The 13,189-nt window shown below is 31.0% G+C and overlaps 2 protein-coding genes across 3 annotated transcripts; one reads left to right on the top strand and one right to left on the bottom strand.

Moving 5' to 3' along the window:
- The first annotated feature begins 371 nt into the window (after nucleotides 1–371).
- LOC102668095 (uncharacterized) lies at nucleotides 372–2,392 on the top strand. Of its 2 annotated transcripts, XM_006606507.3 has the most exons (3): nucleotides 372–623; nucleotides 785–1,043; nucleotides 1,458–2,392. In XM_006606507.3, the coding sequence occupies exons 2-3, from the start codon at nucleotides 949–951 to the stop codon at nucleotides 2,209–2,211; spliced, it is 849 nt and encodes a 282-aa protein (XP_006606570.1). In that variant the 5' UTR covers nucleotides 372–623; nucleotides 785–948; the 3' UTR covers nucleotides 2,212–2,392. The 2 variants fall into 2 exon arrangements, with proteins under 2 accessions (XP_006606570.1, XP_040869422.1); XM_041013488.1 differs by having other exon boundaries at nucleotides 372–1,043.
- Nucleotides 2,393–6,103: 3,711 nt separating this feature from the next.
- Nucleotides 6,104–10,668, bottom strand: LOC100806314 (protoheme IX farnesyltransferase, mitochondrial). Its single transcript, XM_003556504.5, has 7 exons — nucleotides 10,289–10,668; nucleotides 9,663–9,792; nucleotides 8,666–8,803; nucleotides 8,390–8,523; nucleotides 7,679–7,804; nucleotides 7,224–7,327; nucleotides 6,104–6,673 (listed from the first exon to the last, which is right to left on the bottom strand). The coding sequence occupies exons 1-7, from the start codon at nucleotides 10,510–10,512 to the stop codon at nucleotides 6,294–6,296; spliced, it is 1,236 nt and encodes a 411-aa protein (XP_003556552.1). The 5' UTR covers nucleotides 10,513–10,668; the 3' UTR covers nucleotides 6,104–6,293.
- Nucleotides 10,669–13,189: the final 2,521 nt, after the last annotated feature.

The raw sequence follows: 13,189 nt of genomic DNA on the forward strand, positions 1-13,189 counted from the left end.
TTTTAATCAAGCTTTCCCTTATCCATCTATGACCCAATTCATTTTCTGCAAATAGACACATTTCCCGATTTTAGTTGATTTTTTTATTTATTCATGATTTTAGTTGAATTTGTGGCTAAGAATAGAAGTGATGAGTGCATTGGTAATTTATGACAAGCCAAGTATATGAGGATGCCCTGTTTTGGGGCTATTAATTAAGGAGGCTTCCACATGCCATCAAAACTTTAGTGTATGAATAGCAGCAGAGGCAAATTAGCCGAATTAAAAATTAACGAAAATAACCCTTCCTTAATTATAATGTTAGAGGTTAGCAATAGTTAAATGAAGTCAACAAAAATAAAACCAGCCCAAACGAAACGGAAAACAAAGAGACTTTAAAAACTAGTAAAAAGAAAGAAAGACAGAAAAATCAACACAACACTGAACTACTCCCAAGAGACCATTCTACAGCCTCTATTCTCAGTCAGTTCCTCATGCTCCGCTTACTTTCTCTCTCTTCAACTTCTATTTCTTTTCAAACACTGAAATCGTGTTTCTCGTTTCGCCATACTCATTTCCTTCAAACCCAAACCCTAACCATTTCTCCCCCGCCACTTCTATGACCCTTCCTCCGAAGCTTCGAGGTTTTAGTGACTCTGTCGTTTGTTTCCTTCAAAAACTCACTATAAAGTTTTATCTTTTGATTCTTTTTCCTTCTATTCTGTTGATAAATTGAGCATCTTTTGCGTACCCACATGCAGATTTTGTGGCTGTGAATCTCTGATTTTGTTTTTGTGTGTCCTAGGGTATTGCACCTGGTGATTTTATGGAGTTTTTTCTTCGGCATCTTATGTATGGCGTTCCTGTGGTTATAGGCGAAAACTGGGGTTGCAGGACTTTTGGTTAAATATTAATTTAGAGTGTTTAGTTTGGGATCCACTTGGTAAGCTGCAATCTTACAGGTGAATTATGTCTCAGCAGCAAAACCAAAACCTACCTGCGGTTTCGCAATCTCTGCTACAACAAACGGTTTCTGGAGCTGATGTTAAACCCTTCTCAATAAGGTACTAATGTGGTTGAAAAAGTTACCATAAACATACCTTTGCATTTCAATTTATGAATGAGGTTTTACTTTTTTTTCCCTTTAATATTATGACATTATTGCATGTTCTATTTTTAGATTGATCTCTTGAATTGCAATATCTTTAGCTTGTAAGGTGTGAAGCACATGTTGATTGTAGGTTACTTATAATCTTTGCTACACAGCTTAAGCTTATGATTATTCTCTGTTCAACAACTCTTTTTCTTATTTGATTTTGCCTTTTGCATTTCCTTATGTGAATTTTATCAAAAATGTGTTTAGATTTTGGAAGGATTGTTTAAGGCTAGTTTAACTTTTGTTGTTGACAAACAGAAGAGGAAATAAACATGAAATAGTTCTTCTCTTAATCACTAATAGATTATAAATTATGTTGCAGACAGTATGTAATTGCTTCTCGTCACATAAATATCCTTCATAACTGGCCATTTCATGAGAAGCACTTGCAATTGTGTCTTAACCATGGTCTCAAGGAGGTGTTGCCACCATTTGGACGCCAAACTTCACCTGCTGAATCACTCCAAGGTTGTTCCAACTTGATGCAATCACTAGATGATAATGATAATAAAGAAGCTGATTTTTGCAAAGCTGAAGTGCCACATCTCATTGATGATGACCACCCACAAAGTACTAACAATGAGTGTGTCTACAAAGTCACCAACCACACTTCAGCACATGAAGAGGCAAGTCACTCAAATCAGCTTAACTGCAGCATTTCTGACAATTTATCTCAACCAGCAGCAAACACATGTACCCTCCCAAGTTCAACTCATGCTAGTAAGAGTTTGCCATCATCCAAGGCAGTGAAAGATAAACGCAAAAGGCGTAAATGGAGATGTAAGAAACGCTCAATGGTGGATATTTTAGCTGTGGCACGGCACACTACATTAGAGGAGATCCATAGGATGAACAAGTTTTATTATGCTGAAACTGTGATTAAAGGATGTCAGCAAACGGTGCCTCATGAAAATATTTCCAGGTCTGAGGTAGTGGGTTTGGATTCATGTAGAAAAGCTGGGAGTGAAGATCATGGTGTAGCTAATGTTGATATGACACCAAAGGGGCCATTGCTTCTTAAGTTCAAGCTCAATGGATGTAATGTAAATAGGAATTTCAAATTAAGCATAAATTGATTCTGTTCAATTTTATTCTCTGTTATTATTATTCTTTCTAGAATTTCCTCTGATACTGTCGGATAGGAAGCATTAAGGATGGATATACATATATACATATATCTCCCTTAAGGTGTGTCCTAGCATGCTTCAATTCCTTCCATCAGTATTCATTATGCTTAATTTAGGAGAGAAATTCTTACATTGCTGCTCAACTCCATATTCTATCTTGGTTATATATATATATAAACTAATCGAGTTATATCAGTGGTAAAATAGAATTTTATATGTTGCAATTGCGTGCAAGATTTTAAATTACTGTCACCATTTTAATTTCGTTGTGTTGTTTGATATTGTAGGAAATTAGTGACAAATATGCCGATTTGGTTACAATTAAAGTTGCAAACACCCCAAAAATTATGATCAAAATCACGCTCGTGGATTGTTTTTTAAAATTTTTTGCGCATTCTTAGAAATAGAAAATATTGTGTTTTCGGTATGAGCTGATATTATGAGGGAAAAGAGCAAGAAAAACAAATTTAGGGAAAGAATGTAACGCCGAATATAGCTGCTATTCAGCTGATAGATAAATTAGTGCATAATCGGAACTGTAATTAAGGTGCAGCTACATCAATAACACTGGAAATTTTGGTTGGCCTATTTGGATAATCTATACACGTAGTAGTGTTTTATGAGGCAATCATATCCTAATTAAGCATAACTATTATATATATGAATTGTAAAATATATGTGTTTCCTAAAAGATAGTCATTTTTGAATATGACAAAACATTGATAAAGTTTTTTACTCTAAATATTTAATTAATAAATTATACATAAAAAAACTTGTGTGTTTTTTTCATTCATTATCAAAAACTTGTTTGATTTAACTTATTTATTATTTCTCTTGTCCTTAAAAGTAAAAGTAAAAGCTGTTTCATTACCTTTTCTAGAATTTCGATATTTTGTTCCTTTTATTCAATAAACAGCTACTTTTGTTATATTTAACACAATTTTTTTTCTTTTCTGCAGTTTCTCAAATTGAATTATCTTTTATAAAATTTATATATTTGATTCTTTTTATTGAATAAAAATTAAACAGCTACTTTTATTATATTTAACACGAATTTTTCATTTCTACAGTTTCTTAACTTTAATTTAATTAGCCTTTAAAGAATTTCTATACTTTATTCTTTTTTTTTTTGCATAAAAATTAAACAGCTACTTGTATTATATTTGACACGATCCACTTTTTCTTTTCTACAGTTTCTTAAAATTTAATTTAATTAGCTTTTATAGAATTTCTATATTTTATTCTTTTTTATTGAATCTAACCACTAAATATTTTGATATTAGCTCAATAATTATGTGTATCAAATTTGAGATAAATTGAACATTTATTATAATCTAATCTTGTATGTTTAAAAAATATTATATGTTAAACTGAATTTATTTAATGAATTCTTAAACAAATTTATCATTTATAAATAAATAAAAACTGTAGATTTGATAATTTTGATCTATTTATTATGAATTTTTAATTTAAAAGTCCGAAGAAAAAAATTAATATACAGAAAAGTGATTTGAGGGAGTATCTATTTTAAGATGCTTTAGTAATTTGATTTCTTCTCAAATTTTTTTATCTTTATCCCTTCACTAAACATCTATGAGTTCGTGGAAACATTAATAATTGTGATGAGAAAATACAAAGTAAAATATTTTGATGTGAATCTATATAAAATCTAATCACACGCGAAAATTCATCTCATGCGAACATGCTTACAAAAGCATTGAATTGGAAACAATATCGAAGGGCAAATACTAAATATCAGTTATATTTCCTTAATTTAAAAAGTTTATGTTAGCTTCCACTTTGAGACTATTCATCATTTCCAAAATTTCAGTTTCCATTTCAAGTCGAGTTTAATTTAATTCAGCTGTTAAGCGATGTTGAAGTGGAAAGTCACTAGATTTAGTGGACTGATATGATGGATTGAACACACGTTAGGATACTACTGTCTTGCATGTGAATTTGTTGGTTACATTCCACTTGCTTCCAAGAGTTCCAATCACTAATTGTTTGTGTTAAGAAGGGTAATCTTCATGATGCTGCTGTGGTTTAGTTTGGTGGATGTTCAGTATTTTTGCTTTTGCCTTCATTCTCTCTCTCTGATGTACGTAGATATTGTTGACCGACAATGCCACTGTGATTCTTTTTTAATTTGTTGCCTTTGCTTAGTGTTGAATAATGTGAATTCAAACCGCGAAGTGAGAATTTTTCTGAGGTTGTAATATGTCTACTAATTAATACTATATGACATATACTTCCTGAGAAGGCCGATGCAGAAAGATGAAAGGAGGTAACATTTCCAAATATGTATATGTGATTATATAGTTAATACGGTTCAAGTAAAGAATTATCTATAAATTAAGGACTCCACTATTTTCAATATGTATATATGAAGTAATTTTATGGAAAAAAATAATATTTGATAGCATGTGTGAAAATGACCATACTTCATGATAAAATGTAAAATGAGTTGTATTTTCAAATGATAATTAACTCAGTTCATGTCGGTTGTAATCTATATTTGCATGTATTATAGTATGCGTCTAATGGCCTGCGCAGAACAATGGTTTTCTTGTGTTTTCGAAATAATTATGGTCTCTTAAAAAGTGAGAAAAGTTTTGTTTCAAATACAAATACAATTTCTTTGGTGACTAACTGGGACTTTAATACGAATACAATTCAGGCTTAGAATGAAGAGAAATAAGAACCACTGGGGTTTGCCTAGTGATGAGGTTGGGGTAATATACATGAGATCCTAAATTTAAATCTCAGAACAATTATTGTACACCAAAATAAATGAAGAGAAGTACTATTAATTTTACTTAAAAGTGAATTTAAAATAATGTGATTTACGTTTGAGAGCTTAAAGGCAAGAACAATTTTGGTCAAAGCAACAATACATTGAAATTTTGCGGGCCCACATGTTCACTAAAGGATATTTCTATTCTCATCCATCATTGCTATTCTCATCCCACGTGTTAAAAAACTTTTTTACTCCAAAAATATTCTTTTGACAAAAATATGATTCATTGGATGTAAAAATATGATTTTATTATATATAAATTATCAACAGAATTATTTTCATTATTAAATGAAATCATGATTATAATATATTATAGAAACCTTTTTATTTTTTTTCCAATTTGATATGATTTATTTGTAGAACTATCTACTCAATCACAAATATTTATGGAATACCAAAATTCTCTAGAATTAGAAAATTTGAGTACTTGTTATTCAACAATATATCATGACTTTTAATGATATTCCATGTTGAAATTTTTTTAATAGTTAATTAAATTTTAGGTTTTAAAAAGTTAACTTTAATAAATATGGATATTAAAAAATTAAATTTAAATTTCAATAAACATGTTAAAACTAAAATATTCATATATAAAACATTAAAAATTTAAAATAACAAAAAAATGTGAATTAAGAAAAAACATTAATTTTTAATAAACATTAACTAAAAAATCCATATTAATAAAAAATTAAAAAATATAAAAAACCTTCAAAATTTAAATTAGCAATATGTTGTTGTGTGTTCATTTTTCACTTTTTTGTATGTTGCATTGTCTCATACAAAAACTTATTGCTAATTTAAAATTTGAAGGTACTACCCAAATACGTTGCATCTTCTCATACAAAATGCAACAATATTGAAATCATGTTCTCTACGTATTTGTCACGAGTTTTGAACTTAAACAATGACATTTAGATATCTTCTAACATTAAATTTTAAGAATATATTATTTAACTAAAAAACTACCCAAATGTCATTGTTTGACTTGAATCCTATGCCTATATTAACCTCGAGAAAGGGGAGGGGGGAAGAGCCGTCATAAAAGAAACAAAATCTCATTTATTTCAGATTACAGATGCATCTTCAATTTTTATTGTGGCACATAAAACAACCTTAACGGCTTAAACAGACAAATTAGAATGTATCATTTCAATGAATATATCAACTTAACCAAACAAAACTTGGCCGAGAAAATGTTGAAGTCATACAAAATCCGTATAACTGACAGATATCAAGGGAAGTTATATGATGGAGCAGGCAAAAAGGGAAAAGGTGCAACAGAGGCATACGATACGGGAGGACGCGCTTCAGTCCGATAGGGACGCCTGGCCTTGATATTTTGATCGCCGTTATCATCATCCAACTCTGAAGACTCCGTAGAGGATGCAGATTTCACAAAACCCTTTGCTTTGTCTTCTAAGAATTGTTCGTTTTCAGAACGACGGTGAATCAAAAGCCCAGACATAAACACAGGGAGGTAAAGAAGACTGGCATGGAACATTCTCCTTGCCTTTTCTTTGGTACGGTTTCTATAGAATGAAAATGCTGCAGCGCTTATTGCAAGTGTAAGTGCAGCGGACTCAAGACAAAACCATCCAGAAGTCAAACCCCCTGTTGACAGTGCAGAAACATGAGTATCAGGATTTTCCTTGAGGTAAAAAAAGTCATATTAAATGAAAACTTTCTACCATTTCAATCGTCAGTTTAACTCAAATCCCCTCATTTGTGAACAAATTCTTATATACAAGTTTAAGGTTCTGTATGCAAGCTTCTACACTAATGCCTTTCAGCACAAAACATACGAACAAGGTCTTCAACTATTTGGACAATACAGTGGCACGGGCAACAAATGTTATTAACAGAACCAAATACTGAATTTCTTGTCAGCTTTGTCTCTGTCCAACCCCATTGCCACATGCTAAAAGGCTATATTTTTTACTTGACTAAAGTTATAATTTTTTATTTTATTAATTATAAAATATTCAAAATTCATACAACTCCACAAAACGGCACAGGCCAGAATCTTATTTAAGAAAGATTTCTTGATCAGGCTTTTACTTCAAATGAAATTTCTATCGAATCCTATCAAAGCATGCAATCAATACTAGCACCAGATAATTAAGATAAAAAAATCTCAAGAAAAAAGGAAACATCTACTCACAATCATAAGCCAAGAACCCCAAAGGGATTAGATATATAGAGTTCCTTAAAGCCACCAATGCTGTTCTATGCCCAGATGCATCAGCAAGAGAGTACATCTTAAACCTAAATTTGCAACAGAAGCACACGTGTCAATAAGTAACAAAATCCATGTTTAATGAGTACAATTCGTATGCTTATATAAATTTGGACAAATCCACCTGTAGGTCTCTACATTTTGAAAACTTTCTAGGTCCTTATAATTGGGTCCCCATAATTTCAAAAAAATGTTATATTGCTATCCTGAATCAGATATGGCATCATTGTTTATATGAACAAGGACTTTAGGCAGATATTGACTAGACAAACAATATGAATATCTATCACTTAAAACAAATATTGTATTACAGAGCACCAAAAGAGTTGTATGAAACAAAATTCTCACTATAAAGTACAAACAAAGTTATGAGAGCATACCCTCCAGCAGCATAGTCATCACGACACAAATAGGCTAGGGCCATAAAATGTGGTATTTGCCAAAAATACAAAGCAGCTGGAAGAATCATTCCATTTAGTGAAATATCATTAGAAGCTGCAGCCCATCTGAAAATCAACAACAAAAAGGAGATGAGGGGCAGAAAATACACGTACACATGGTGAATGAAGTGAGACAACGTGAGTAAAGAAAAAGAAAAAAGAGAGACAGATACTAATTCCACTTCAAAAGAATTGAAACTCATTTTCAGGCAGTTAGCCATTGAATTACATAATCTTTTGTCATATCACTCATAACTCCCACTGTACTTACAATTTGCCATTCAATCACTAACTACTTGAAAGCTTCTTTTTTTTTTCTGAATGCAAGTAGAGAGAAAGCTAACAAAGAGGGGGGTAAGCTTTAGAATAACTCTGCCAATTATTTAAAACTAATAATACTTTGACCAATAGAAAATCAAATAAATCACTAGGATAAAATTTGTCTCAGGCAATGGAAATTTAACGCACATAAAATACCAACATGTAAAATATTGAGTCTAGCCATATCAATATTGGGTCTAACAACTTAACTTCATAGGGATTTTACATTGCACATGGTAAAAAAGATTATACAACGGTTACATATATTCCTAAAGCATTCTGAAATTTGCAATACATAGGAAAGCCAAAAACAACTGTACATAATTTTACCCCAAAAGTGGTGGAATAGCACCGACAACAGCTCCCACCCATGTATTTATGGGATGAATCTGCTTCAAGGGTGTATATACAAATGCATACAGAATTAGGTTGGAAGCAGCAAGCCCAGCAGCTAACATATTGGTCTGGAATAACCTTGTCATAAAGCTGCAATGTTAGTCCCTCCACTCAAAGCACATCAAACAATTATAAGAAATCCAGTCATAGGTTTACAAGTTACACTAGAAAAGCATACAATCAACAAAGTACGCAAATTTGTTTCAATACCTGCGTAGCTAGTAGAGCCGTACCAGCTAATCCAACAGAGGATGCCCAGCCAACTGCATGAGGTATTGTGATGCGTCCTGAGGGTAGTGGCCTGCGACTTGTTCTCTTCATTTTAGCATCATTATTGATCTCAAACACCTAAAAAAGAAACAGCCATTGAATAGATCTTATGTTGACCAAAAATTTAACAGCAGCATTAAGGGGGAATAAAAAGCCCATACTTCAGAACAAATCTATTTAAAAGGTCTTTAAGCAACAATAACAATAATATTTTGACATTCATAACAGTTACATAGCTAGAAGGAAAAAAAAAAGGTTGAGTTTATCTTTGTCTATCTTTGTATAGATACTCCCACTCCTCTTTCTTTATATTGTCTAATTGAAAGACTGATTTGATCAAGAATGGGTGAGAGAGGAAGAAGTCATTGAAAATGAACAAGGAATTATATGAAAAGCAATTAAAACTGGGAAAACATTAATTCTTAGGCAAGAAATAATTTATAGCTATAAAAATTCTGTCTAACTGCAATCATAACAGCACCATAGGAGTGTGAGAATAAAAGAAATTTGGGAGCTCAATAAAAAATGTCAGGAAAAGAATAAGATTTAATATGTAAGAAGAGTGCTATAGAAGGGAAAAAGATCCCCCCCCCCCCTCCCACCCTACCAACACACACACACCCAAAAAAAAAAAGTCAGCTTGCAATCATGTTCCCACCTCTGAAGCTTGTGATTCTTATGTCGGTAGACTCAGCTTGGAATGGAATGGCCATTCCATGACATTTTTGTAGCAAACAAAGGAATGCTTACACTCAGGGAATAGAACTAAGAACAGAATCACCATTCTTGCATATCCAAAAATGTTCATGATTTTGTTGAGACTCAAATCTTAAGAGAACGTAAAATATGTCACTCTTAAAACAGAAGTAATAAAAAAAGGAAACAAAATGAATCACAATAGACAAGTATAGAGTAAGAAAATCTTTCAAGAACCAACCTGATTCAAAGAGTTAGCAGATGCAGCAACCATCATGGTACCCAAGCAAGTGCAAGAAAGTGCCGAAAGATCAACAGCACTACCACTCCCCAAGACAAACCCAGTCCCAGATGTTGCAACCACAAGCATGCTGGAATTGAGTTAGAAAATGATTAGTTAAAAAAGGTTTTTGTAGCATAACAATAAGAAAAGAAACGAAAAAGGTTTTAGCAGAATGACTACTATGGAAAAAAAATATATTAATTATAATTCTAACAAAATAGGCATTCAAGAGATAGTGCAAACAGTAGCACTCCTAGTTTTTCATAAGTAGCATGCGATGTACACACACATACACGGAGGTATGGGTACGAGGAAAGGGTGAGTATTTTAATAGTCAGACTAGCAAATTTTGGATGTAAATGTAATCATCCAGACCCATTTGATGAATAAAAATCCTATCCACTATAGGTGAATTTTGTAGGATTCTCATTCTACCAGTATTGTATTCTATTGGGGTTGCATAACTATACTATACCACAATAATTTGCTCTTACATTCTTGAAGATTGAGATCGTAATTCTATATCCTAAATCTAAATACTAATTTATTTGCATGGATTAGATACGGGAATGTTAAGAAAGAACCTGAGACGAGCTTTGGAGAGCTCCCAATAGCACCTTCCATAGTGGCGGGTCAACGACACGAAGTCGGTCGTAGCTTTAGACGCAGAAGCGGAAGAGATATCGAATGAAGTTGCAGAAGCAGCGACGCGATGGGGATTCGAAGAGGAACGCCCACAATTAAGATTGTGAGAATCGATGAATTTGGAATAGAAGGAGGTCACAGAACCCCTCCTCCTCAACATCATTGATTTGATTGAACCAAATCGGAAGAACAACACTTACACCAAGAGTCTCCCTCCGGTTGTACAGCACACGCTTCTTTTCTAACTTGTATAATTGGGCTCAGACACACCACCGTTTGGGCCTCATCTTCATAATCAGTATGGGGATTTTCTTCCTCTGCCATTTTTTTCTTTTATACCTAACTTATTTTTATAATTCCATGTCCTTATGTATAGTTTATGACAATGTGTGTGGCTCATACTGATTTGTTAAAAATATGTTTTATGAAATAATTTAAAATTAATGACACATACAAGTCTTGAAACTACATAACACTAAAAAATTTAATATATATACCCATATAAGTTTACATAATAAATTTTGTAACAATTAATTTTGATCTAATAACGTATTTTTTATATATATAAATTTTAAATATATATTAAAAAATTTAGTGTTATATATAACAATATTAATTATTTTTTAACATAATTGGTCTATTAGTTCGGAGACCTGCATGGACCATTAATTTTAAATTATTTCATAAAATATATTTTTAACAATTCGTATGAATCATATGGATTTTCAATCTATATAGACTATACGTGTTGAAATTATATTGGGAGAATACAAAATGGTTGGTGCAAAGAGAAAATCCCATGGGTATGTGGACTCACTTAAGCAAATTGGGCAAGTTACTATTTGCCCCTATCATGACTGAGTTTTTTTTTTGTTTTTTGTTTTAAATGTTCTTCCCACATAATTACATTTTTGTTGTAATGCTAGTGGTACAAACAAAATATAAAATAGAAATATGTTTTTATTGTGTATTTGTTTTAACTTAAAAACATAATGGAAGCATGATTTTACATATAAGATCTGAAACAAAATCATAATTTCATTGTGTATCTTAATAAAAATTATAAAAATTATAATAAAATCATGTTTCCGTATTAGATTTGCTTTTGGTGTTAAAATTTACACTAAGAGAAGGAAAATTGGGATGAGGGGAAGGGAAAGAGAGAGGGTATATGGGGGATAAAATAATCTTTTCATGAGTTTTAAAAGTTGGTAGGAGACAATAACAATTTTTTTGTAGAAATTAATAGCAACTCTCATGTATATTTTAAGAAAAAAGATATAATAATTTTTTATGATTTTAACTTGTTAATATTAATATTTTACTTATTTGATTTATAAATAAATTCACTTTAAATGTACCATGACTAAATTTTAAATGCAACACAATTTTGTCAATGTAAGAGTTGTGATATGTTAATAAATAAAATAAAGTTTATTGCTTATTGTAATTACTTAAAAAATATTAAATATTTTTTAAAAAATTACAAGATATTAAATAAATATATTTTTATTTAATATGAAATTATTTTTGTTTCTTAACATATTTACATCAGTCGTACCTTATTAATAATAGCGTATTTAATTTATTTGAAATGATGATGAAATGCGTTTTAGTTCAGTTGATGTCTCTCTCTATCTAAATAATTTGTTAATCAACTAGTATTTTAACCTTGTATTTTTTTATACCTAACTGTGATTTTAATCCGTTTAATGGTGATCATGGGCAGCAAGTGTCGGGCACTCTATAAAAGCTTCAGTCTTAATAATTGTTTGAAAATCATTTCTCAATGTGGATTCAAAATGGCTTTCGAGCATAAGCTATTTTCAATTACTTTTGTGTCTCCTCAATTTTACGCGAAAAATATTAAAACACTATAAAACTGTTGTTTTACCAATAAATATTAATTTGTTAAAATATTGTTTTTTTATCGATAAATATTAATTTATTAGAATGTTAATTTTATTAGAAAAAGAATTAACAACGTTTTTAGTCTTTCCTCCTCACTTAATCATTCAAGTACCTTATATCTCTTTATAAACTAAACGTATGTCTAACACACTATTATTCAGCTGGCTTTTCTTTACACTTAATTGTCTTTGAACTTATGAAACAGAGACATATAGCCTAAAAACTTGTATATTTAAATAGTCAATATAACACCTATTTATACCATATAAAACTTAGCAGCAAACTCAATTTTACATTCAAGCTCCCTCGCAATTTTAGTTCCAGTCTCGCTCGCATCTTCTTTTGATCGACTGATTTGTAGTTAAACATTTTTTTATAGAAAATAAGCCATCATCTGTGTTAAAAAATAATAGTTACATCTTCTCTTCTTCTTCTTTAATGTTGTAGCTGATAATGACACATTAAAGTGATTTTTTTCTCGTTATCTTTATAAAATATATTTGCCACTCATAGCGGGTGAAGATTTGTGGTTCTGCTCCGACGTCAGCAAAGCTTTAACCCCCCTTATCTAAATAAAGAGGATAAAACAAAGTATTGACATGTTTCTTCTTTTGTAACTTTGTTAGATAAAAACACCAAACTATTTTAATATGTAAAATTAAATCAATTTAACGGTTAAATTGGTCAATTCAATGCTAGTTTAAAAGAACTTTGACGGTTAAATTAATTAAGTATAAAATCTGATATTCAATATCAATTCATTATGTCTCTTAAAATATCAAGTTAATTTGCAAAATGTTAACTTTTTTTTTACAGAAATATTTCAAAATATTTAAGGAAGCAACATAATATATCATGTAATTCTAGAAAATTAACTTGAGCATTTATATTCTGAAAAAAGAAAGATATAAGCTTCTTTTTTTTTTTAC

This window comes from Glycine max, chromosome 20 (genome assembly GCF_000004515.6).
Source record: "Glycine max cultivar Williams 82 chromosome 20, Glycine_max_v4.0, whole genome shotgun sequence".
Lineage (NCBI taxonomy): Eukaryota > Viridiplantae > Streptophyta > Magnoliopsida > Fabales > Fabaceae > Glycine > Glycine max.

Bases quoted from the DNA above. Each gene is read 5' to 3' on its own strand.
- LOC102668095 (XM_041013488.1), top strand. From the start codon at position 949: ATGTCTCAGCAGCAAAACCAAAACCTACCTGCGGTTTCGCAATCTCTG. The intron at 1,044-1,457 runs GTACTAATGTGG...ATTATGTTGCAG, and splicing joins GTTAAACCCTTCTCAATAAG to ACAGTATGTAATTGCTTCTC.
- LOC100806314 (XM_003556504.5), bottom strand. From the start codon at position 10,512: ATGATGTTGAGGAGGAGGGGTTCTGTGACCTCCTTCTATTCCAAATTC. The intron at 9,793-10,288 runs GTTCTTTCTTAA...ACTCAATTCCAG, and splicing joins CTCTCCAAAGCTCGTCTCAG to CATGCTTGTGGTTGCAACAT. The intron at 6,674-7,223 runs GTGAGTAGATGT...CACTGTCAACAG, and splicing joins GGGGTTCTTGGCTTATGATT to GGGGTTTGACTTCTGGATGG.